The sequence below is a fragment of the Dermacentor andersoni genome, chromosome 1 (genome assembly GCF_023375885.2).
Source record: "Dermacentor andersoni chromosome 1, qqDerAnde1_hic_scaffold, whole genome shotgun sequence".
Lineage (NCBI taxonomy): Eukaryota > Metazoa > Arthropoda > Arachnida > Ixodida > Ixodidae > Dermacentor > Dermacentor andersoni.
Genome location: NC_092814.1, coordinates 188,562,229 through 188,589,914, shown reverse-complemented (window position 1 = coordinate 188,589,914; position 27,686 = coordinate 188,562,229). Strand labels below are relative to the sequence as shown.

General features: G+C 43.2%; 1 protein-coding gene across 3 annotated transcripts in view; it reads right to left on the bottom strand.

Moving 5' to 3' along the window:
• Positions 1–27,686, bottom strand: part of Vav (Vav guanine nucleotide exchange factor) — a 270,027-nt gene that overhangs the window by 11,980 nt on the left and 230,361 nt on the right. For all 3 annotated transcript variants that reach the window (XM_050195358.3, XM_050195360.3, XM_050195361.2), the window contains 8 exons: positions 27,008–27,109; positions 26,896–26,927; positions 25,990–26,163; positions 23,620–23,729; positions 22,392–22,448; positions 15,433–15,692; positions 5,347–5,434; positions 3,439–3,553 (listed from right to left, as the gene is read on the bottom strand). In XM_050195358.3, coding sequence (XP_050051315.1) covers positions 3,439–3,553; positions 5,347–5,434; positions 15,433–15,692; positions 22,392–22,448; positions 23,620–23,729; positions 25,990–26,163; positions 26,896–26,927; positions 27,008–27,109 — 938 coding nt within the window. The remainder of the gene's footprint in view (positions 1–3,438; positions 3,554–5,346; positions 5,435–15,432; positions 15,693–22,391; positions 22,449–23,619; positions 23,730–25,989; positions 26,164–26,895; positions 26,928–27,007; positions 27,110–27,686) is intronic.

Sequence of the window (27,686 nt, the reverse complement as noted above, 5' to 3'; positions counted from 1 at the left end):
GTGTCTGCTGGCGGCGCGGTTGCCATGTTCCAACGCATACTTAATAGCTTTTAGCTTAAAAGCAGCTGTGTAGCTTGCGTAGCGTCCCATGGCGAAGTGGCACAAAGAGCACGGTGCAACACGCGAACAAGGCAAACGAGGCCTACGAGACACCGGAGAGCTGGAGACACCTTCGCAAAATGGCGTAGCGGTGGTGAGCGGATGAGCGGTAGCGGTGGTGGCAGCGGATGATAGCACAGTACCGCCGCCTAGTAGCACGCGCGCCCAACCATGGCGATCGCTACGACAAGCAGACGGCTCGCGGCAGTAATTTTGGGGGTGCGATGATTATGCGGGGAAAAAAAATTTTCCAATTTTTGATAGCCAATGTGGGGGGTGCGAGCATTACGCGAGTGCGAGCATTATGCGAGTAAATACGTAGACCCTTACTCCGCTACTATGGCCCTCAGTCTAGCCAGTGTGACTGATCTCAAGCTAGGTGGCCAATAAGGTGTATAAGTGTGAACATGGGTATTGATGAAGAGCTTCCTGCGATGACTTGTCATCAGCAATTCTGCCAGCCAGACTGCTTAGGCCCAGTGCTGCTTTGTTGGGCGTCGGCAACCAAAGTTGTGGTTTCATGCTTACTCGACATGGCAGCAACTGTGTTAATTACTGCCTTGTGTGCAGCATTGTGCATGCGTTTCATGCCCGAAGCACCATGCAGCGTCCGGAATTTCCGTTATTGCCATTGTGCATTGGTGCTATAGGCGGTGCTGCGGACAAGTCCAATAATCGTACTGGTCTGAAAAATCGGGCATTTAAAAAATCTGTCGGCAACTGCATCAGACATTCTTGCAGCCAGAATACATATTTTGAGGCATATGCAAATAAAAATTTGCTTCGCTATAACCAACACCGTATCAGATCCTGCATTTTCGATTTCGTTATAGCAGCAGAACATTCCACTGCAGTATCACCAACTTTAAATTTATTTATTTCCATTCGATAATTTATTACATCCATGTTTGTTATATCAAGGTTTAACTGCAATTAGGTTCCCCACCTCTTTAAAGATATTTTCATGTCTACATTCCCATTAGGCTACAGGAAGGTCAAAATCAAGATTTGAAAAAATAAAGATGTCTTGTAGGACGAGGTGAGATGAGACTTTGTGAAAGACTAGAGCCGGGTTGGAAGACAAGGACACGAGTATTTCTTAGGACTTACTGACAACTTCCTCCAGGTCAAAAAGTTTCCTAACCTCGGGAATATGCAACCATATGACTTGCGTAGAGCGTACAGACATATGAGTATATATAAAAATAAAATGCCCTTATTTAAATCCCACTGGCATGAATAGGTCCACACATTTTGCAAGTGAAACAAAAGCTGAGCATGTAAGCAGTGCTCATAAAATTGCATTTAAGCAATGCTGCCTTTACTAGATGCCTGCCACATTGCTCGTTTTCCCATTGGAGTGGAGGTTCCTGTAGTTCAGGGTAGTCGCATAGAGATGGCACTTGTGGCTGACAGTACTTTAAGTTGCGGCAGAAGTGACAACTACGAGGATGGCACGTGCACGGCCAATGGCTTGGAGAGAGCTGGCAGGTCCTGCCTACAAAATTGCGGCAGACTCTGCTGTTCTCTTGGAGACAGGGGCACTGAATTTAATTGTGGAGTGGCTACCACAACCAATGCTCGCAGACGACAGTGGTGGAGAGGGGCGAGACCACCTTTTTGGCCCATGCAGCAGGCATGCTTCAAAGTATTAGAGAGTTATAGTTGAGCAGGTTACGGGCAAGCGGTATGAGCGGGCAAGCGGAGACAGCAGCGGAACACTGCATGAAAGGAACAGTTTTAGCTCAGCGATCCCTCGTTCGGTCGAGTGAAGTGCTTTGTTGTGGCGCGCTTTGTTGTGCCACCTGCCAAACAAGGTCTAAGTTATTGTCGGTCGAGTGCTTGCTTTGCTTTGCCACCTGTGGAACAAGGATGGAGTAACTGTGAAAAGAATATAAGCCAAGCCTGCTTTTATTAAGCGACAAGTATTATTAGGCTTGCCTGCAGGCGAAAAAGCCTCAGTGATGAAATACCTCCGAGTCTTTTTCGCCTGCAGACAAGCCAGTGCCACGTTTGAAGATGCAGCCGACAACATGCCACTGCTGCTCGTGCTAGCGGTGGTTGCCACGTTTGTTTCACAAAGACGCTGGTCCTCTGCACGTGTTCTGCTGGGGAGAGGAGACAAGCGAGCGGCCTGCTCCATAAACATGCTGGCTGCACCAGTTTGCCGCAAAGGTACAGTGGTGTCTGCGCTCGCCCGCTGTCCCGTAAACCTGCTCAGCTATAACTCTCTATCAGAGGAGGCATTCATTTAGGTTCTGTCACACGGCAAAAGCAACGAAACAAGAAACAAGGAAATCTAGCTGCGTTAAGATGCAATTGGTTAATAAACACGCTCTAACTATGCATAGCCAGAAGCATCAGTCGTCAACGTGCAGTAATGACTGTTTCTTGCCCTCTTTCTGGCGACAAGCACAAACTAAGCATGTGCCATTAGCTGAAATCGCCTTGTGTAGATAAACTTGACGCTCCAATGGCACGTGACGGGATGGCACTTGTCACATTTCATCACCACATGGCGGCGTGGTTAAGGCATGGTTACATGTGCTCCTGACGCACTTGGTTTCACATCTAATCACAAAAGTAAAGGGAACTCTTTGTGACAGTGTGCTGTGAATAAGGGGTTTTTATCAGTTTTAAAAGCTGATTTGTTATTTATGAGCTTGCCGTTTAATACAAACATCCAATTGGCTAGATGGCCTGACATTATTAATCAAAAATTTAAGTAGCAAGTACTGGTTAATGCAAGTGCTATATATGATTTGTCAGGCATTTTTCTTTTGTCTGTCTGGGCTGTGAATCTTGGCCAGCAAAAACTATTGTTATAGCTTGAAGCCCCTATTTTTAATAATTAGAGACAGTCATCACTAAAACAATTGGTATACTGAACTGGACTGGCTTCATTCGCGGTACAAAAGAGTTGTCCATTTTTTTTTTTTACTTCCTTCCTCTCTGTCACAATCATCCCTCATGACATTTATTTCTCCATCTTGCTTACCCCAGTGCTGAGCGACAAGCTAAAGCACACTTGCTCAGGCCAAGCTTCGGGCTTCCCTGAAAAATTACATCTCTCTTTTGCTCGGTGAAAGCTTGATCTATTTGAGTTAGTTTCCATGGCTCCTCTTCGTGTTTGATCCAAAACGTCAATCAGCTATGTAGACCCTGCTGTTTGATTTTGTCAGTAACCTGTGTTAATTGCAAGCCCCTTTGCAAGAACTTCTTCAGTGTGCACTTGCTGAACTGACAGCTTGCACGGATCAAGGTCTACGAAGTTCTCACAAATACATCAAACTACACAGAAGTTTGAGTATGCTACAGAATGTTAATAATAACACTTACCTGTTCCATTCGTGATTGGTGCACTGACCACGTTTTTAAATGGAATGAGAAGGGAAATTTCAAGTCCCTTAAAGCTCTCCGACAGGCTATGAGCCTCATACCATGAAACTAGCTCCTGTAATGGTAGATAGAAAAACAAGCATGTGTCTTTAGATCTCTTTGAATCCCAAGACGGCAATATATATATTTCAGCCTTATGCTCATGTAAGCAAGCTAGAACTGCCTACATAATTCTGAAACGTCAGTTTTTTTTCAAGCAGCTTCATCACTTGACCCATTCAGGTACCAATTAATTCTGTCCACTGAAAATTTAGTTTCAACCCATTTCTAATACCTTAAGAATCACGAATACTGTAGAGCTGCAAGAACTTTTTTTTTTCAATTCTTAAGTGAGTTTTCTCAAGTTTACAGAATGTGGATTCCATGCAAGAACTCTACAGGAATGTCAGATATGAGAATCTCAACTATTTCATGTCTAGCATACTTTTGGAAAGTACCTATCCAGACACTTGAAGTATATGGATGATGTAAAACATTGTGAAAACAATGAAAGAAGTGAATCTGCTACATGAAGACAAACTGACACTCTGAGGACAAACATCCAGTATACCTTTCAACTCATTTTACTAGAATCCTTTACATTTATTATTCAAGCTTGCAGCACAGGTCCAATCAGAAGTGCTTCAAGGTGTTTGCAACATATTTTAAATATTACAATTTTAATCGGTGCTTTTGATTTTTATTCACTACCTTCAACTGCACAATTGTGCACATAGTGCCTGAAGCAGTTAATTATAAACATAACACAGCTCATCACATGCATGCTATGGTTCAGTAAAATATGCCCGTTTTCTTCCTTCAGCAGTACAGATGAAAAAAGCATACTATTATTCGGGGAACCTCAATAGTGTTAAAAAGACAGGGACATACATAGAAACGACAACACACGCCGCTATTATACTATTATTGTGTATTTCTTTGTGTGCCCATCTGTCTTTCATATCTGGTTATGTTAACCTTGTGATAGCTATTCAGTAAGGTAAAAAAAAAAAAATAGAAGCAGAATACACACACAGATGAATACATGCATATACATTGCAAATGTGCCTCACAGATATCACATTACATAGATTCACTCAGAAAAGCCACATCAATGGTTTGCCATTCACTTTTAAGTAAACTTGCACAAATGAGGCTAGAATAAGCGGTTACAATGAAAAAATAACTATGAACAGCTTGGCTGTTTTCTATGCTGGCCATGCTAAGACCTACCTGATAAGTGAGCCGTTTCTCTCACATTAAACTAAAAAGAGCTAATAAGAAAATGCCCATCTTATAAGCGTTTGACATGGTTGTCGTAACAACAAAGCACTGTAAGAGATATGGGAGCACGAAACAAGCATATCATCCAATCTCCCAATCACTGCCATTATAACTTGTATTCGTAACGCTTCTTATGGATACAAACTAATGTAAGCACAGTTAGTCCACTTTGTATAAACAAAATTTCCAGGTTAGTTTGAGCTTTCAGGCTTTAGTGGAAGCTAGTGCAATTATGATAATTTGTAGCTATGTTACAAACGAAATCTTTGAAGAGCATCTTTCTCATCATACAATGCAGAAAGATCTCCCAAATTTGATGCTCAGTCAATGTGAATCAAGTGAATAAAGGTAACTGGGTCACAGGATTCATAAATAAAAAGTATTTTGTGGCCCTTTCACATAACCTGGCAATGAGATGTGTCGTTTGCACTTGAGTCAAATATGTGACCAACAGCCCATCCAAGTGTGCCAAAGTAGTATACACGCTAATTCCAGGTACATGCCCACACTAAACAAATTTCATTGCTCCTGTGACCCAGCAAATCGGCACAAAGGCATACCCAAGAGTGAATTGGTGAAACATACCACTATGCTTCGAAACATTTTCGTCTCGGATAAGTAAAACTGGTTGTCATCGTAGCAGACCCGCATATGTTTGACTTGGTTGTCAAAACTGCAATAGGGAAAATAAAGAACACAGAATTAAATTTGTGACAGTATTGCTTGTTCAAATTTTTAAGAATATTTATTGAAGTTATGGTGCTGAAAGCTTGTTTGAATTGAATTGTGGGGTTTTACGTTCCAAAACCACAATTTGATTATGAGGCACGCCGCAGTGGGGTGACCACGCATTAATTTTGACCACCAGGCGATCTTTAGCATGCCCCCAATGCACGGGTAATGAGTGTTTTTACATTTCCCCCCAATTGAAATGCAGCCACCACAGCTGGGATTTGATCCCGCGACCTCGTGCTTAGCAGCCCAACACTATAGCAGCTAAAGCCACTGTGGCAGGTATGAAAGCTTGTAGTTGATATGTGAATTTATGTACTTATTTTCAAATATGAGGTCCATTTTTGTTTATTTAATTTCGTTCTAATTTTGCAAGAGCTTCGTTTACTTAATTTTCCAGAAAAGTTTACAACAAATTGGTATTTAATAAAAAGAAAATGAGACATCCACCCAAACGTAGCTAAGTGCTATAAAGGAAACCTCTCCACCTTGCGGGTTTCCGCAGAACTATTATGTCAAACTCTTGTCTTTGCTTCTGAGTTGTTGATAAATTCAACTTCGCCTGCCATCTGCTAGCCGCCTGGTTAGCTCAGATGGCAGAGCGGATGCCCCGGAAAGGCGGTGGTCCCGGTTTCGAGTCTCGGTCCAGGACGAATTTTTCTTCAACTGCGAAGCTTTTCTTTCGAGGAATCCGTTTGAGTTTCCTTTGTAGTACTTAGCTACGTTCGGGTGGATGTCCTATTTTCCCTTTATTAATTACTTCTCTCCACCTTGTGGGTTTCCACAGAGCTATTACGTCAAACAAATCGGTATCTTAGATTTCACCAAGCAGGGTGTCAATGACTTCTGCATGATTCAAAGAAAATCACTAAGACCAGCCTTACTGCTCTGTCTACCCTAGAACAAGAGTAGAACACGGCTATAGTTCAACTGATTCTGGTTCTGGTGCACACAACTCATTATTTTATGCAACTATGTAACCATGGTGTTAACTGCATAATTTTGCTTTCTATTGAATGGCTTGTACCTTACCAAAAATGCATAATTTCTGCTCTTTTCTAGAAAAAACTGTATTTAACTATGTTATATATAACGTATAACTTACTTCTTGCTCTCTCCTTGTTATTAGCTGACCTCCCTGACCCCTTACACAATACTTAATTCTAAAGCTTTGAGGTAGAGTAGACTTCTGTTAAACCGACCCTGACAGGGCCAATGAAATTGATTGAATTATTTGGCGGGTTTAATTAAACAAGCCGAAAAAATGGTAAAACACATCACTGTTTCATTTGACAGTATTTTCCCAATCCTAACACGCTACGAATCGATTGCGAACCCAGTTACTATGTGATCACAGCAGTAAACCTATGCAGAAATGCCATTAGAGTTCCAGAACAAAGGAGAAATATAATGAGTGCCCAATTTTTTAAAAGAAAAATGTAGTGAACCACCAGTTCTGGCAACCAGAGAAAGTTGAAACCAGTGAACTCTACGTTGGCAGAATGGAGATTTTTTTTTCATTCACAATTTCTCCAGTTTGCTTACAGAAAACCAGAAGGGTTAGGACTAAAGGCGCTAGCATGTGCCTGACTGAGGCCCTGATCCCTGTACAATCTGCGCTCCAGCGAAGCAATCAGGACAGCATAAGAATAAGGAGAAAAGGAAAAAAAGAAGTGTGTGTGTGTGTGTGTGTGAGGGGGGGGGGGGGATTTGAACAAGGAATTCATGAGGCAAGTTCGAGAAAAAAAATTATACACTGCAAGCTAAGAAAAACAAGCTCACGATGTGCGTCCATAAAAACAGCATGAGCAACACAGTTTGGGCGAATAATAAAAAGCATAATTAACCATATTGGTAGTACTGCTATTTCAGTTCTTCACGTCACAATTTGTAACAGTATGCATTCGGGAACAAACATATAAAAAGGAATCAGAAAACAAAACAGACATAGTTCTGTACTATGTCTGACATATAAAAACGATTGATGTTTAATGGCGCAAGGGCCAGGTATGGCCAAAGAGCGCCATGCTAGTGTTAATGAGTTCGTAGTGGTCCGAAGGGTTCTGTGAATTTAATGCGACATGGCTGTAAAGGGGCCTGAAAGAGTTGGTGTAAATTGCATAAAATCTACGCGTAATAACATTATGGCAATAATTAATGACGTGTATTATGAACACTAAAATGCATTGGGAAAGGATGACGCAATATACAAAATATGTGAGATGCTAAAATTGCCTACAGCACTACAGCCTCGCCAGAGCCCTTGAAACACAAGGGCCTAGAGGCATGTGCTATACGAAACAACTATCACAGCGGCATCCTCTGAAAAGAGGAGGCGCTACGAATGTATGGGGCTAATAACATGTAACACAACATCTTTCAGGAAACCTAGGACTGCGTTGGTGTCAAAGAGCGGTTCTGCACCGAGTAACATTACAGGATGAAGGGGGATGTGCTGCCGGTATGCTAAGGGAAAATGTTTCTTTCTCTCAGATTCGGCTTCCCGACACTCCAGGAGGACGTGGAGGACGGTCAGCCTCTCCCCGCATCTACCACAGGTTGGAGACTCATTTCCAGTGAGTAAAAAGTTATGGGTGCTGAATGTGTGTCCTATTCTTAGACGACAGAATAGGACATCTCTTTGGCGTGATTTTGTTGCAGAAGGCCAGAAACCTAATTGTGGCTTTATTACGTGCAGCTTATTATTTGTTTCCACGTCCCACAAGCGTTGCCAGTAGTTTCACAATTTCCTTCGTAACAAGGGCTTCAGATCTGTGACAGGGACTGCAGTGGTAGGATTAACAGCATGCGATGCAATTGATGTGGCCATCTGGTCCGCTAGAATGTTACCTTGGATGCCCCTATGGCCAGGCACCCAGCATATAATCACATGCTGGTTAGATATATATGCTTTACACAAGACGGAATAGAGTTCATTAATTACAGAATTTTTCTGCTTACAGAATGACATCAAAGACATCACAACGCTTAGGGAGTCCGTATATATAACTGATTTTATTAGTTTTGATTTCCTTATATGCTTCACAGCCGACAATAGCGCGTAGGCCTCAGCCGTAAAGATACTAGTTTCTGGATGCAGTACATCGGATTCCGAGAAGGATGGACCGACGGCTGCATAGGACACCCCGTCGTGTGACTTCGATGTGTCTGTGTAGAACTCCATGCAGGAGAGCTTGTACTGAAGTTCCAGGAAATGCATTTGGATTTTAATCTCTGGAGCGTGCTTTGTAACTTGCAGGAAAGATATATCACATTGTATCAGCTGCCACTCCCAAGGAGGTAGCAGCTTAGCTGGAGGCATTAAGCGATGTTTGAGGAGTGGGCCCATCCATTTCAACGCTAAACTCCCTCACACGGGTGAAAGGGGCTGTCTTACAGAGGGACGATTACGAAAGAGTGTAGCATATGTCATATCGTTAACGGTATTAAAACACAGATGTTGAGGATTAGAGTGAACTTTCAGAAAATATGTTTGGCTGATGTATGTTCTCTGCAGATGGAGTGACCACTCATTAGATTCTACATATAAACTTTCAATGGGACTTGTTCTGAAAGCGCCAGTGGCCAGTTGGATTACAAATTCAGCTAATTGTTTATATTTGAGGAATGATTTTGTGTAATGTGTGGAGCTTGATACATGTTCGAAGTGTTCGCCCAGAGCGTTGGCCTGGTCTTCCAAGGTAGTCCCTCGGTCGTCCACTAAGGGCAAAGGGTGGATTTGTTCTCCCTTTATCTTTCTTACACCATTCCATGCTTTGAACTCTTGGGTGTAGGAAGTGATGCCCGAGAGAAACTTCTCCCAGCTAGCCTTCCTTGCCTTTCTCCGCGTGCACCTCCCTTGCGATTTTGCCAGTTTAAATTCTATGAGGTTTTCTGCAGTCAGGGAGTGATGCAGCCAACCCCATGCTTTGTTTTGTTTCTTTCGTGCCAGTCTGCACTGTTCATTTCACCAGAGAAGCCGTCTTTTACATGAGAGTCCTTGTGTTTGTGGAATGAATTTTTCTGCTGCGTCGAGTATAAAACAAGTAAAATACGCTACTGCTTCATCTATGCTAAAATCGGTGATAACATGTCGTGATAAGTGAGTTGATTCCTTAAAATGATTCCATTCGGCGGAGGCTAGTTTCCACCGGGGGGGGTATGTGGGGTGCATTCATGTTGACGTATTGAATTTAACATTAGAGGGAAGTGGTCACTTCCATAGGGATTTTTGATTACATGCCATTGCAAGTCCAGGAAAATTGAAGCAGAGCCAATCGACAGGTCTATTGGTGAATATGAATTATGATGAATATTATAATACGTTGGCTCCTTCTTGTTGAAGAGGCATGCACCGGAGTTCACAAGAAAATTTTCAATGGAACGACCTCTCGTGTCACATCGCGAGTCTCCCCACATGGTGTTGTGGGCATTAAAATCGCCTATGAGTATGTAGGGGTCCGGAAGCTGATCAATTAGGTTATAATAATCACTTTTTCTGAGATGATAATTAGGGAGTATGTATACGCAACATACAGTGATCAACTTATTAAAAAGAATTGCCTGAATTGACACTGCCTCAACGGGCGTGTGAAGGGCGATATGGTGACAAGCTACGAACTTGTGCACAACTATTGCTACACCGCCAGACGAGGTATTCGTCTCATTGCAGTCTTTACGGTAGATGGTGTACTGGCGAAGAAAGTTTCTTTGTGTACATTTAAGATGTGTCTCCCGAACACACAGCACCTTTGGGTTATATTTGTGTAAGAGTTCGTTAATGTCATCGAGGTTGTTGATGAGACCTCTAAATTCCAGTGTATTATTCGTGTAGCCATATTCTTCGTCGTTTTATGCTGTGTGTCAAGAGGAGTCAAGTTGGAGAAATGACTTACGGAGCCTTTTCAGGCCCCGTGATTCGGGTTCTGTCTTTCTTGAAGGGGTCGGGAGATTCACGCTGCTCCCGAGGCGCTAGATGCGCCATCTGGCGCGGGGTTGTGTCCATCAACTCTTGGGAGCCGCTGGACTTCCGCTCACACGAGCGGGATGTTTTCACCGTAGGCCTTGCCTCGAAAAGCAGGGCCTTGGAGGCCACCAACCCAGAGGTTGATGGGCCCTCCTTGAGGGACGCCCCCTTGACGCCTGCTGACGCCAAGGGGGCTGGTGGCACGGCCACAACCACACTCTTTGTGGGCCGGTCCGGAACCAGAGTCTGCTGCGACATTGCCCCCTTGCGCGCCGCATCAGCATATACCCTGAGGTATGGAAAAAGGAAACACGTTTCTGCACTTCTTGAAATGAGATGTTCTCTTTGATTTTCATTGTGATTATGTCTTTTTCTTTTTTCCATGTGGGGCAAGTTCGTGAGTATGCTGCGTGTCCACCATCACAGTTGGGACAGCGGAGTGTGCCACTACAGTTGTTGGATTCGTGTTTGTGTTCGCCACACTTTGTACAGGTCAGTCGGCCACGGCAGCTTTACAAACCATGGCCATATCTCTGACACTTGAAGCATCTTCGGGGATTTGGGATGTAAGGCCTGACTCGAATTTTGGTATATCCCGTTTCTAGGATTTCTGGTAGCGTGCTCGATGCAAAAGTGAGATGCTTAGTTTGAATATCTTGGTTGTCTCGCTTGATCTTTATTCTTTGCACTTGAATCACATTGTGTTCTTTCCAGCCCTCCAGGAGCTCTTCCTCGCTCAGGCTTAAGAGATCTTCATCAGAGATGATTCCTTTACAGGTGTTCAATGATCGATGGGGGGCAACAGTGATTGCCACATTATGGAATGCTAAGAGATTCGAAACTTCGCCATGCTGTTGAGTGTTGCGGACCTCAAGAAGAAGGTCGCCACTGCTAATTTTTGTCACTTTGTAGCCAGCCCCTGGTGTGTCGGTAAGACATTTAGCTACGAAGAAAGGTGAGATAGTTCTGACTGTCTTTTCGGGATCTTAACTGTGCATCACATGGAAGCGGGGAAAACACTGGCTGAATAGCTGAAAAATTTCTTCGGTGCGCCCTCTTTTTGAAAGAGGCCGATCGGAAAGAGGGGGAATGACGTCTTAGCCATGCAGAATTCATTTAATTTTGGTAGCTACGCCAGCCACTCACCACCGAGCCCAACAAGGGGACGTCACAAGTCCGGGAGGAAACGCAGACGCCAGCTGTACGTAGCTACTAGTATAACCTAATGTAATATACCCAAGGTTGGATACATACACCAGGTTAACCCTTGCCACCTAGAAATTCGGAAGTGTGAAGAAGTGATAAGAAGACAGGAAAGAAGAGACAGCGAGAGGGAAAGCAAAAGATTGAATAGAGGGACAGGAAAAGGCGACTGCCGATTTCCTCCAGATGGGTCAGTCTGGAAGTGCCATCTATGTGAAGCAGAGGCCAAAGAGGTAGGTTGCCTCTGCCGAGGGAGGGGGCCTTGAAGGTCCAAACACCCAGCATCGGCTCAACCGCCAGGATCCCCCTGTCCCCAGACACGGCTAAGCCGCACACGGCTACACGCAGGAGGGTCCAACCCTCGTGTGCTCAGGTACGTGGTGTCGCAACACACCAAACGCCTGCTGACGCAGACGCCCCTGCGGGGCTTACATATAAAAACGCTACAGTATTCATTTGGGCTCAAACTGGCATGAATGAGCATTTAGAACTAACTTTGTAAAAACACACAGAATTCGCACGAAAACCGCACATTACACCAACGAGCTAGTTTTATTACATATATTTCTTTTATAAAATTTTATTGAAGGCAATTGCTTTATTAGGTCTAACATTTCCTTGTTTTAATTTAGGAGCTTTGGAATTTTATACCTCAAGCTTTGCATCCCATAATTAGTTCTAATCTTAGGTAGTTTATAGTTAATCACACGAAAGTTACGGTCTGTGGTTGTTTGAAGATGGATAGACTCAAAATTTGCTCAGTTTTTTTAAATTTGCGTGAACATATAAAGTGAGAGCTTCTCTGTATAAAGAAGATTTGGTGGAACTAATTGATACCTCATTTTATATGGAGATGTGGTATCATTGAAGTGGACGCGTTCAAGAGCACGAACAGCTATCTTTTGTAAAACCTCTAGTTCATTTAAATTTGTCATCGTTGTAGAGCTCCATATCAGTAAGCAGTATTGTAGATGGGTCTGAGTTAATGCATGATATATAACCGGTTGTAATCTGTTTGGAATTAAAGAACCTATTTTCCATAGTGCTTGTTCAGTGCGTGTGTTTAGTGCGTGTTTTCGTAGTCCTTGTTCAGGATACCTTACTTTGGAGGCGGGATATGCGGTCATTCCATGATAAATATTGCTGAAAAAATACACCTAGGAACATTATACTGCTCATCTTTTCAAGCACTGCATCTTCAAAACGCAGGTTGAAACTATTATTTATATGAGAGTTTTGAGTTCTGAAGATGACATATTTCATTTTACTTGTATTTAACTGTAACCCATTTGCATCTAACCATAGCGATAGTTCTCTTAGTCATATATTAGCTTTTAACCCTTTCGCTGTCACGGACGTACCGGTACGTTCTCTATCGTGCGTTCAAAATTTCGCGCCTGAGCGCAAAGCTGGCGCTCCTGGATTGGCCACGCCATCTGTTGACTCTTTCTACAAGTTCGTATATTCGCCCCACCTGTGTAAGTCCATGTATACAAGAGTACTGTGCGACTGCCACTCCCCACTTTCTCTTTGCTGAGTGGCGCGCGACGCATGATCCAGCGAACGCGGAGCGCGTTCGCTGGATCATGCGTCGCGCGCGTGTGGTTATGGGTTCAAGGGTTGTTCTGCGATCTCCGCTGGTTTGAAGGTTTTTATTTTTCTTCTGTTGGTGTGCCTGCTACGGTGCGTCAAGTTCAGGCGCACGTGCCGTTGCCTCTCCAAAAAGGGTGACTCGATTGCTGCTTTCGCTCTCTCGCCGCACCCTCGCTTCCGACTTGCAGCAGTAAACGTAAAGCCCTTCGAACTTTGTTTAGCCTTTTTCCATCTCCCTCTGTCTTCTTGATCACGCAACGTCCCATTTCTCTCCGTTGTGCGGGCGACTGAAAGCGCATCCTCCTTGCGCGCGGTTACTTTCGGATGGCTCGGCGCGCGGGACCTTCGTCTGCTCATTGGAGCGGTGGCTGAATTCCGATTCAGAATACGAGCCGAGCTCGGATTCGGACTCGGACAGAGTCGCATGCGAGGAAGAGCGTTCCGCATCGTCAGATTCGGATGTTGAACGGATTTTATAGTCAGGCTGATGATGATGATGATGTTTACTAACAACAGCTGCAGAACACTGAAATGTGCATATTGCATTGACTATGTTATTTGTATACCAATCATAATCAAAAATAAATTGCTATGTTCATTCCCTGTTATGCTCGTTCCCTGAAACCAAGCCGACACTGGGGGTGCGTCACTACCAGAAAGGTCCGACAGCGAAAGGGTTAATTCAGCCTGTTCCAAATTTTTACTATGAAAAAATTAATTTGTATCGTCAGCGAAAAGTACTGTCTCCTCAGTATAGGGTATGTTACAGATGTTATTCACATAGAAAAGAAATAAAAGGGGACCTAATATCGAGCTTTGTGGTACTCCTGTTGTGATTATGTTGTGATCTGAAGAACAACTGTTTAATGTCACATATTGCTTGCGATTTTACACTAAATGTCCATCGTCCTTACACTTAGCACTTTACTGCTGTCTATGGACATGTCGTCCTCCATGCTGTCCAGTGTGCATTTGACAGTCCAGATTTCTCAAACAACTCTGCAACAATTGCACATGGGATGGTGACCCATGCCTAGACTAAATATTCTACTATTTCATCATGTGACACAAGCTATTCTCCAGAATGCCAAAAACATGTGATGCAGCATGCTGCTAGCTCAGTGTTTAAAATTACTTATCTCTTGAATGAGCTTTCATAATCAAAGACCGAAAGCAGAGTGTCATGATGCTGTGTGAAAGCTTAGTGTGTTGCCATCTTGTGATGGCAATGGCAATGACCATAGGTGAATGGCGGGTGGAGGGGGGGGGGGTAGTGCCTCCCCCCACCCACCCTGCCTGCTTAGTGCATTGAGTGCACAATCCTTAATTTTTCTAATGGAATATGAAACTGGAAGCAACGTTGCTGCAGATGCTACCATGCGATTGTGTTTGCATCGTAGTCCGATAGTAGGGGTGCAGACAGGTATTTAGGAAGGGGCTAGAATAAGCAGCCTCTTTTTCCCCAAGTCAGGGTATTCCCTTTCATAGCAAGCTAGATCTCAGTGCAGATAAAACCATCAGTGAGGTCTGATCAAAGAAGACCTTTCGTTGCAGTACCAACACCTCAGAAGTTCCTGTTGGAAATGTCCTTTCAGGAAAAGATTTAAGAAAATTCTGGTTTGATAGATGGGAGGGGGCAGAAGGAGGAGGGGGGCACTGTAAGATAGTCTGAACCCCTAATTAAAAACTCTGAAGCCCTAATAAAAAATCGAATTAGCCTGTCTAACTAGCAAAAGTGTACCATTATGGGATTTTACATGCCAAAACCACGATCTGATTATGAAGCACGCTGTAGTTGGGGTTCCGGAAATTTGGACCACCTGGGGTTCTTTAACGTGCACCTAAATCTAAGTACACGGGTGTTTTCGCATATTGCCCCCATCGAAATGCGGTCGCCGTGGCCAGGATTTGATCCCGCGACCTCGTGCTTAGCAGCCCAACACCATAGCCACCAAGCAACTGTGGCAGGTTTAACAAAAGTCCACTGCATATGAACAAATAAATAAATAAATATGAATAACTGCAAGTTAACTCTGCATGGCATTCCTTGCATTTTACAACCACCAATAAGACAACTGCTATGACTGAGAGGCAAACTCCAAGTCTTGCAATAACATAAAAATATCACTCTAGCCAGGTTGCTAAAGTGGCCACCACAAATACCGGGCCGCACTCACTTTATGCTGATAGCGTAGCCACCATTCTGCTTGGCACTTATGCGCAACAGGAAGGTGCCACTGGGCGACTTTTCCAGCAGGGCAGTAGCACCTTCCCTCTCCATGGTGCCAGCAAACCAGGGATACTCTTCAAGGTTGAGGTTGACGTAGCCATCGCGACTTGGGGGCAAGGGAGGTGCACACGACTGCATGCCTTGCTGTCCTGAGCTGTAGCTCCTGCCCAGGGGTGCGGGGCACTCGTATGAGCCCCGCTTGTCCAGCTGCACAGGGTGGCAATCATTGGTTAGCATGCTCAGATAAGTAAACAGATTGTGAGTGCATACACAGGCAGGCAGTCAGGATAGTGCGCTGTGAAGTTTGCAAAAATTGATTGCTGCCTGTGTCCCACTGGTGTAGAATGTGACACTATTATGAAACACTAGTGCCAGGCCTGAAATCTACACGTATTCACAAAGTTTACGAAGGCAGCCAAAAAGTCACTTTTGCCACAGGTGAGAAGACTAACCATTCTGAATGACATTGAGTCACTTGACATTATTAATGGCCTAACATTATCTCATGAAGTTTTATTTTTACATGAAATATAAGGTCCCATGACTGTGGTCATCATGGGCATGAAAAAAAAAAGGACGGGTTGGTTAGATATGAGTGAGTCTGGTGCGTATAACAGGTACAATTCAACTGCTTTAACCGTTTCAAAAAGTTTGCACAAGGAACGGCACTTTGTGCAGCCCAGGTCCTTTAATTCCAAACACTACCTACAGAACTTCAGACCTGCACAGGTGTCCCTTCTCCATCGTGTGTCTATTTGATCACTTTTGCTGCTAGGGACAGAACGCACGAAAGGAATGGTGCTCATTATACCTTTTTTTTAATGTCTGCTTCTGTAGTCTGTTCCAGTGCTTATGCTGCTATTTCGGCAGTCACAAGGCGCTTATATTGTCTGAATGCATAAATTCATAAAAATAAATAAAGGAAATGATATTTGCTAATGTTTTGCATTTTAATAGCAAGATGAGAGCAGGGGAGCAGTGCAAGAAAGAAAAACAAAGGGTACAGGTGGCAGATGGTATACAGTAAAACCTCGTTAATACGTAGTTCGCAGGGAACATAGATCAGGTATGCACAGGAATCATACCAGACAATGGCAAATGACCAACTATAGACTTACCGGCCAGAAAAGAACTACATCTAAATTCTCACTCAAACACACAAGCAGACAAGCTTTATTTGTGAGCAGGCAGCAAAAAATCTGATTTTCAAATGCTGCCGTGGTGGCCTTGCAGCAACAATGGCATCCACAAACTCAGCAAGGCCACAAGCCAGTTTCTCTATCAGGCCACACTTCTCTGCAAACACCCTCATGATGGTCAATGCACGGACCACATCGGATATGAGAGGGCCATCATCCACTTCCATATTGTCATCGTGGACTATGTGGAAGCGGAAGAAGCTATGGGAGCAAGAAACATGTCAAGGCCACTATGTTTTAATGTCACTATTGGTGGCGACTGCAGTCTGTGAAAGGTCCATGCACTGCAGTTTCACTATCCATGGTCTACGCACACTACATTTGTCTGATTCTGCGCTTGTATGCACCAAAAAACTAAGTAAATACTACACACTAACTGTTTGGCATACAGTTAGCGACTACGGCTTAAGGGGAGAGGAGGTGTTTAAAAACTTTTTAAAATTTTTTTACTAAATTTAATAAAAAATTCTCAACCAAAGTTTTTCATGCTGATTTCAAAAATATAATTACTTTTTAAATTGACAGTGATTAGTCACCCATTGTGTATCAGAACAATCTCAAGAAGAGTATCAGCCAGAATGTTCATATGGTTGGATACTGCAATGTGTAAGGAACACAAATGTAGGACTACTTTTTTTACATTGCAGGTATTACCAATTTTAGAACAATTTGAAGTTTAATCTCCAGACATGGCTATCATGTGGTTCAATTAGTAGCCAGATTTTAAAAATTTACAAAAGCGAAATTTAAAAAATCTGCTCCTAGCACTGTAGGCAGAGTTCTGACTGGTGTGGTAGAAGTCTGTTGCCAGACTGCCTGCCAAATCTGACGGGAAAAAATACCGTCAAATATAGCGAATGCAACGATGACGTTTCCGAAGCGCGCATAGTTACCAGATCAGGAGGACTGTATTTACTCGCATAATGATCACACCCCTGAATTTTGTCGTCAAAATACGATTTTTTTAATTTCCCATGTAATGATTGCACCCCGAGCTTGCCACAGCGATATGTCGTGTGCCAAGTCTAGCTAATAATGATCGCGCTTACCATCTGTCGAATGCTACGTGAACGACTCTTCAAGACAAACCAAGCGGTCTGCACGCACCAAACATTCTTAAGTAGATGCCCCATTTCATTACTTTCATCACTTTCCACACTTCCACGAAAAAAAGAGGTACGACCAAACTTGCCTTTATTATGTGTAGGCTTTGTAATGGTTGTAGTCAACAACAACAAAAAAGGTGCCTTTCGATTCTTCTTATCTGCACTCGTGGGCACGCAACAAATCGCGAGCGGCAACGATAACAGCCACGTTTACACTGATACGTTAGAAGTGTACCCTATTCATATGCCGACGCTTGTAACACACCTAAGATATTCGCCCACCCTTAGCGAAAACGTACCGTATTAGGATAGTAGTGAAGACAAATGCCACAGTTTCCGCAGCATGCCGGCCATGTGTTTCTATGTCACTGGCAGCTAAGCGTGCCCATCTGTTTCTGTCCCCTCAAAGTGGACATGGCTACGTTATTGCCACAAACTTGCCTATATTAACGATATTATTCATTACTGATACGGAAGAAACTGTTTCAATGCACGTAATGTACTCATTCATTACTGATACGGAAGAAACTGTTTCAATGCACGTAATGTACTCACGAGAAGAAAATAAATCGCATTCGGCGCGTTCGGCTTGCTCTGCCGGCCGCCATCTTTGTTTTGGTGTCCCGCACTACACACAGCGGCAGCTGCCTATTTGTTGACCTGTTGTCATCCCGCAGCAAATGCGGCATGGAAAAAATTTTTTTTCTTTTCACGGGAAATTTAACCCGCATAATGATCGCACCCCTGAATTTGCGTCAATTTTTTTTTACAAAAAAGTGTGATCATTATGCGAGTAAATACGGTATAACATACGCACACTCTCCCAGCTCCCTATGGTACCGTAATGTTGCTGCATAACCCATGCGTTGCTGGATGCGGGCCCTGTTCTCTGACGGTACGAATCGCTTTCTTTTGCTGTGCATGCTGTGGCTGGTCCGTACGGGATAAGGCTTTCGCTGGATCTGAAAGTGAGACGTGTTGCATAACACTCGGGGCGCTTTCTATCTCTGCGCGCGATCGCCACAACGGTAGGAAATGGTTGCATTGCTTTGCTTTGCATAGGCAATCTCCTGGGACTTATGCTGCTCGCAATACAGACTTTTCTGAAACTGAGACGTGTTGCATAACACTCGGGGCGCTTTCTATCGCTACGCGGGATCGCTGCAATGGTACAAAACAGTTGCATTGCCTTGCTTTGCATGGTGACAGACATGAAGAATAAGCATGTGTATTGTGCAGGTAAGAATAACTTGCAGGTAGCGATAGATCCGCGCCAGAGCTCTTTAGTTTCGTAGAGATCAGCAGGCACGCTCTTGCCACTACGCACATCTACAGCACTAATCGTGAGCACGTTAGCCAGGAGAAGATGTTTGATTGCATGGCCGCGACTCCTGGCCTTGTTGGCCTCATAATGAAGCCTTCGAATTTCTCGACGATGTTTGGCTTGAAGAAGCACATATGCCACAACGAAATGGAGCACACGGTCAAATTCTTCAGGATCATTGCTTGAAAGCTTTGAAGCTGCAAGCACCATTTTTCCAATTTTAATGCTTTGGCTACGCTATGGATTGGCCGTCGAGCTAGCTTCGGTTTCAAACAGTTTACGCCTGGGTGCAACAATGACATTCCTGAAGTAAACTACATAAAATATGCCTACTAATGTTTCTCACTCAATTTCATGAACATTTGCTCCCTAGATAACTGTTTTCATTGTATTACGATTGGCAAGCAAACTTAACCGTTTCACTGCAGCTATTGCCATTGCGAGGTTTAATGTAATTAAGTATGCGCATGTAGCAGCGACCGAAATATAATGGCATTAAGAAACTTAAGGTCTTGCACTTTTAATGTCATTAACCTCGCCCGTGTGGTACGGGTATTAATGTGTAAGAAATGTGCGGTTTGTTTCTGCATGCAAACAGGCAATACTGTATGAGCTGGTACAGACTAAATGTGCAGAGATTTTTGAAGATCAAGCAGTCAACTTTGGGAGCCAATTGACCGATCATAGATTTGTGACATCACTGCAACTGCGTTTGCAAAAATCGAAGTCTGCAAGCAGTTGGTCACAGCACAACAGCTGCCATTCTAATTACAATGCCGTATCAGCCGGCTCCAGCCAACCATAGAGTAGCAGACGAACAGTCATAAAACCAACACCAACGGCCAACATTTGAATGAGAGTTGGTGCAGGCGGCTCCCATATAAGCCGGTTATCCGTGCAAGTCTGTAGTTGCAGTAGGTCATGATTTTGACCTTCAAGATAGGAGAGTCTTCCTTGTCTTGAGATACTACAGTTAAGCCTCAATATAATGAAGTCAGTAAAAGCGGCAATTTGCTTCGTTATATCGAAATTTAGTTGTAATAAAATTCGACATTTTATGCAAATAAGGACAGTCGCCGATCGACATTTCTTATGCGAAACTGGTCGCAGAATTTTCCGAATAATCGGGCAATCGAAAAAATCAAATTTGAATGAGAAAAAAATTTATTTTGATAAATTTAGGAGTCGGCGACGAATGATACGGTTTCATGCCACGTCCATGACAATATCTTCACATCGGCGGTATGAATTAAGCGAAGCCATCCACGCTTTCGCGTGCACTCCGGCCCCACGGCTGATAGCGTCGCCCGCACTGGGACGACACTATCAAGAAAAGCGCCGGCAGCAGGGAGTGAATGCTTCGTCTGCCTCTCGCTCCAACGAGTCATTGAAACTCGAGATTACGAAACCTCCAATACTAAACGTGCGGTAAGACAGCTTACATGGCGCCACGCTTTCTTGGCACGCCCGCTCTTTGCACACGGGGCACATTACCTATGAAGCAGGGTGCACGGCTGCGTATGTGCTCGGCCGCACTTACAGCCATGATCAGCCACGGCCAAGACATGCCTGAAATCGAGATGCACACCAACTTACCCCTGTTACAATCAGCCTGCGAGGGCTGGCGATCTTCGGAGAAGCGACCTCCGAAGCCTTCCCACCCCGCTGCGACAACTCGCTTTGTAAAGACGACAATGAGCTGCGTCAACAGCCGTACGGCGCCGGTATGTCTAGACGCGGTCGGCGGACCAAGTATTGTTAGTGGATTCGCCATCGCCGTCAAAGTTTGTTTGGAGCGGAGGAACTCCTGGAACGAGATGTTTTGCGGTGTGGTCTCACGGGCGCCAAAAGCCATCACAGTCAGTGGACAGACGCAGCGGCCACTGACTGCGGGGTCAACTCTGAGATCAAGAGGCGCCTGCTTGGGTCAAGACCTCTGTCTGCAAGAACCCTCTCCCCTTGGAGTGTTCAGTGAAACCTGTGCGGAAGTGAGTGTGTAAACCATCCCCCTCAAAGGTGGGTCGGCTACAATGACTTTGGACGCTCCCATTGGTCGAAGGTTGAACGGCCATTTTCCCTCACCTAGGGATCTAGGGAGGACAGTGTGTTTATAAGCAGCCGTTGCGCGGCTGCTGGGTGTGCATTCTCTTTCAGTCATGCTAGACTGATGAACTGTAACGTTCTCTACCCTTCATGTAGATATTGCACATAAAACACATATTCCTTGTTTTCGATGAGAACAAGTCCTTCCCTTCAACAACGTCCTCAGCGTGGATGGGTTGGATAACGGCATGGGCCAGCTACCGTCTAATTCATGCCCGACCCCAACTCTTACACCCCCCACTTACTAATATTGGAGCCTTTTAGGCAACATTAAAAGCGATCTTACAAAAATAGAATATTTTTAAAGATTGCCACATTCAGTGTGCAATGTTGAAGCTTGATGAATATTTATGAGAGGGCTCTGCACATGACTCTTTTGAAAAAGCTGAAGCATATAGAAAGTGCATTGGAAATTATTTTACATCTATGTTTTCTTTGTTTTACAATGAAAACATAAGAAATCTATCGGTCCTGATGGTGTTCTGAGAGTATTCTTGAGACGTTATGTAGCACAATTATCAGGCTAACTGATTACATCTTCAACTCTTTGCCGGCTTTGGAAGAAGTATTGGATGAATGGCGTAAAGCATGCATGCATAATTCGGATACATACCACCCTGTTCCAATAACCAGCTCGTCTTGTAAGATGTCTGAACATATTATTGCAAATTACACAAACGATTTTCACAGTGAAAAGAAAGTGTTCTTAGCATATCAGCATGGTTTTAGAGAAGGCATGTCTATAGCCACACAATTAGAATCAACTGTGCATGAGTTCTTTAGTGTTGCTGATATGCATGGTTGAATTAATGCTTTCTGATTAGATCTATGTAGAACAATCAACAAGGTGCCACATGTTAAATTATTGTGCAAATTGAAGCACTTAAGTCTGCCCTGCACAGTTATCAGATGGATCTCATTTTACTTGAAAAATGACAGCAGTTTGCCAATGTTCCAAATTCTTCCATTGTGCATCCTGTTACTACTCAAGTTCCTTGTTAATATTAATTTACGCATATGATTTTATCGACATGCTACTAGGAGAGGTTTCAATTAGTCTTTTTGTAAAACATTGTGATGTTGAAAAGATAAGTTGCACAAATGCTTGCATGCCCTAGCAGCCAACAATTCTGTCACATGATGACTCATGTGAGAGACTACTGAATTTCCTCACCTCTTCAACACATGCAGCAGGAAAAAGGCCCTCTTCTGCTGTCCTTTGTAGGCGGCCCTGATAAGTACAGGAGTACATAAAACCATAAGAGTGACAACAGCGCAAAATAAAACAAAATTTTTGTAATAAGAAGTTAGAAGAAGAATGAATGATGATTAGGTTTTTTAATAGGAAAATGCTTAATTAGTAAATTAAGAAATAAGGGTTCGTAAATTTGTGTGACACATAGCTTGAAATTAATGGTCTTGTATTGTGAAACACAGCTAGTAGAAATTTTGATGCAAAACAAATTACAGTACTAGACATTTGCTGTGTCCATTATTCATGGACACAGCACTGCTTAGCAATACATGCAACATTTATTTTATCAGTGCTTATTTATGGCAACTGAAGTGTATGAATATGTAAAAAAGGTGGCAATTAGAGAAGAAAACTATAGGCAAGCAACATTCCCCACATTTGGCCACAGGAAGTGGTAGTGTCAAATCTTTACAAGGAATACTCTTTCTGCTTGATAATTAGGTGATTGCAATCACTGTGCAGAGCAAGGTCTGCAATATATGAAGGTTCAGCACTAGATACCAGCAAGCATTAAAGCCCAACAGCAATGAAATTTCCCTTTGGCTAAATTTGGCCTTTATAATCAAGTGTTTGGGGCCTCCGAAATCCTTTGTTACACAGGTTGCTTCATTGTACAGACCATGCACCACACCACTCACAATTGAACAGATACAGAATTATTCCTTCCTTATACAGGTCATTTTATTGTAGAGGTGCTCAACTGTAAAAGTACATACTACTGAAGCAATCTTAGCAAAGCTGCAGGGCTGATAATTGCCTAATTTTCTTGTTAGCAGCCTTTAAATAGCACCTAAGCAACTGATGTGTGCATGTGGTGGTTAGCGTATATGACGCAAGTACCAGCGTGTTGCTTCCGAGATTTTTTTCACCGTGCCAAGGGTAGCAGTGGATGGCGCCGAATCTTTGATTTCGCCTCCAGGAGCTGCGCGTTCCGAGACATGCATCACTTCTAGTGAGCGGTAATGACAGCTTTCTTTTTTTTTTTCTGTTTCAGTAGAAAAAACATCTACTGGAATCGTTTTCTTCTGCGAGCCTTTCACGATGCATTCACTTATATTTCCACCATGAAATTTTACATGGCGCTGCAGCCCAAAATTTTTTTACAGTTGGACTTCAGAGCATGAAGCTTGAGGTGTGAGCTGCTTACCTCCCAAATGGAACTACTGATTTTTCTGAGAACTTCAATGACGTCATCAGCAGCAAATGACAGGTACCCAAGGCTGGAGCTGGTGAATGACTGTTTGGCCTTTGCTATAGCTAGGAAACAAACACAAAATTGAAACTGCTTCAATATGGGCAAGACACTTGTATAACATCATAAAGTGATCAATATGTTCAGCATAGTGGCAGGAAATAGTTTTGAATGCCTTCCTGTTAATTTCTGAAACATACTTTAGGTTTGTCTGACAAGCCTTATTATTGTCTATTGTTCTACTTTCCTTGCATTCATAGCATCGGTTGTGGCCACAGAAAGAAACTATAGCACTACATATGTCAGAACATTTAATGTCGTTTCCCAGAAGACCAACACATGAAAAGCCATTGGAGGTGGCAATGGTCACAACCAGACCATAAGAGCCTGAAATTGCCTTGTGATTTCTGAAGTTGTCTCACTGTTCTTTTGTTTGCTTGTTTGTTTGTTTACATTTTGACATGTTTGCTGGTGACTGTTCCACCCACATTAAATGAAGATATACATGCAGCCAACTGAAACCTGTGCATTTTCCAAAACATATAGTCTAATAACCCAGTCACACGGACAAATTCAGCAACACTTTCAGCAAATGCACTTCAGTGAAGCCAGTGGCACTTTGGCGGCATGCTGCTATATGGAAAAGAAAAGCGTCATTTAGAATTAATGGCAATGTCGAAGGGTAAATCAGTAGGTACATTATTTTAGGCAATATTTGCAAAAAACTCTGCAAATGCATTAACGTGATCAATTGGCACAAGCCAAGACAAGACACCATCGCATTCAATGTGAACAGAGGTAGAATGGTGTTTTTCATTACAGATGGCACACGGACACTTATGGTTGCTGAAATCTCAAAAAACTGGTTTCAGAATTAGTGACTATCATGCTCCGAGTATTATTATTTCTTTGAAGCACTTCTATTGAGGCTACACATTTTCGTGCAGCAAAGTGAGTTCGGTAAATGCACTCACTGGCAAGTGCATTCTACAATGTCTCTAAACCTTTCTGCATGACAGCTTCTGAATGACACTAGTGGCAAACGGCACTCACTCAAAGTGGTATTAAATTTGCCCATCCAACTGGGATATAACATTCCTCTCAAGTCACACTTGCTGTGGCAGCCGAATGTAAGTATAATGTGCACAATACCAGAATTGCTGTGACAAGGTGTAGTTGATGGAGCATTTGATTTGTAGCCATTTGTATGGACCTTTCGAGTTGGGGGAGGAGCACATCCTCTGTGGACTGTTGTGTGCAAGTACAAAGGCATGAGCTCCAGCTTCTGCAATGCTTCTGTGGGGGGGCTCACCCATAAATACAACAGTCCACAGGACTTTATGGTGATGCCCCCAAAGCTCTCATCGAAAAGGTCTGTTCAAGGTACTTTTTTGCAATTTACTTCTTTGTGTATACTTTCATTATTAATATTTTGAAATCTCCGAAGACGTACATAAGCCTCTTTTTTTTCATCCATTGCTGCGCCAGCATTCTACTACAACAGCTCTATTAGTATGGTGCAACTTTTTGAACTAATGATGATGTGTCTATTGACTGACCCATTTATTTACCCGCCGTGGTTGCTCAGTGGCTATGGTGTTAGGCTGCTGAGCACGAGGTCGCGGGATCGAATCCCGGCCACGGCGGCCGCATTTCGATGGGGGCGAAATGCGAAAACACCCGCGTACTTAGATTTAGGTGCACGTTAAAGAACCCCAGGTGGTCGAAATTTCCGGAGTCCTCCACTACGGCGTGCCTCATAATCAGAAAGTGGTTTTGGCACGTAAAACCCCATACTTACTTGACCCATTTATTTGACTGATAGCCTGTAGGTCTAAATAATTAAGTAGGTTTTCCATTGATATAATGGACTAATATGTGCATATTAGGCTGCTGGTCTGCTGGATGTTGATCAGAAAGTGGGCTTAGGTTTTCTATTAGAACTTTTCATAGAAATAAAAAGCAATTTCCTTTTTGTCACTTGCTGTTAGCCTAAATTGCTAGCTTATAAAAACTTGAAATTCAACAGTACATTATGAAAAGATATGCCATAAAAGCAGCTTGTGGCTACTATTTATAACAGTGACACAAGGAGAGACAAGATGCTCATTTGAATGGAACGAGCTTGAAATAGAGAAGGTTAACTATAATACAATAGAACAGCATAGACATGGTAAATACAATCAGCAATGTGCTGCAAACAATCGAAACTGAAACCTTAATTCTTTTCTTGAAGGTAGCACAAATTCCTAGGCCTACGCACTTCCCCTATAGTATGCTGTTTGAACTTGTCTGCAACACCAACAACACAAATATTTGGCTTACAAATTGAAAAGCGAATTCCATTGGCTCCATGGTCATGATGTGGCCGTGGGGGAGTTGTAGGCTCATCTGTTGAGGACTGTGAACCAAGGTGGGAACTGGGCCGCGGAGGTAGACTGGGGGCACCACAGGACCGCACAGTTCCAATGCAAACTTTATGTACACCGAGGCCGCACACTGAGCAAAAGATAAAGAGTGCCCATACAAGCCGTAAGCAAGCAACTAACTGGTGAACACAAGCTGGCAAATCTCAAAACAAATGTTACTAGCTCAGATGTAAGGTCTTTACATGCATGTGTCATAAGCCCACTAGTCATGCTCCTGTTTACTTGTGCTCATCGTCCCTCCTAGTAACTTTATTTCTCTCCCTTTCCCCTGGTGCAATGTAGCAGGCTGGAGGAGTCCATTTTAGGCCAACCTCTCTGTCACGTCTAAAATTACTTTAAAAAAAACTGACTAGTAGTCTAGAACACAGCATGACAAAGACATGCTGCTGCCTAATGCTAGACCTAGCGTTATGCAAATTTTTTCAAAGGGCCATTTGTTTATTAATTGACTAGACACGTTTTGGTGCAGTGCAGAGCAGTAGCATTATGCAAATTCTTTCAAAGGGCCATTTGTTTACTAATGTCCGGAATCTTTTGGGTGCAGTGCTCTGCAGTCTTATTCAGTTCACTAGCTTGAATGCCCGGCAGAAGCAAGTGAAAATTTAATATCCACACAGAGCAATCGCCAGAGCTGTACCAAGACAGCCTTTATCAGTGTTCACTATCAGAGGTATTGACCATTTGCTTCAGCTCCTTGAATTATTTGTAACACATTATTTGACTATAATGAAGAGAAGCCTTCATTTACACTTTGATAAATGGAAGCTGGCTCCTTATTTGTAATCGTATCGAACTTACTCACCTGTGCATTTATAGCCTTGGAAGAAAATTCCTCTGCAGAAGGAATGATAGACACATGTCCAATCAGTGGTCAATAATTACGACTGCACAACAGAAGGTGCTCGAGGACTTACGGTAACAACTTGTTGCAGTCTGCACAGTAAGTGGGAACCTTGAATGTGTGCATCATAAAGTGGTGGTCTGTGTACTTGGCAACCGATGGCTTAATGTTGTCCCTGTCCCCCCCCGAAAACAAAAACAAATGCTTCTATAAATGGGAGATCAAATGTTCAAAAAGTTCATACCAGCAAATTATATGAAAAAAGTACTGTAATCATTAAAACAACAAGTAAGAAAGAGTGCAAATGGTAATTATATGAGAAAAGTATCCCAATACAATGTTTCACTTCATTTGCTGTGTGTTCCCTGTACAAGTGCAATGAATTTAAAAAATTTTCAGCAAATTGATGTTGCTACCATGACCATTCATGACACCATTCACTCAAGAACTATTAGAAAGCGATTTGCTGAAGAACATTAAATGAGATGAACTGATGAATGCGTGGTGACCTGGGTCAAGTATCCTCTACAAGAAACTTCAGGGATTTCCATCAGGATGGCGTTAAGTGTAAACACAAAAAGAACTCGAGATGAAAGATGGTGATGCAGTAGTGACAGTGACAAAGAGTATGACAACATATGCGTGAGTCTAGAAGTGCGTACCATTCAGGCCTTTATTATTAGCATGATCAAAACTCCTGACAATACAACTCTGTAAGAACAAAACTTGCACATTATGTGCATATGCAAATG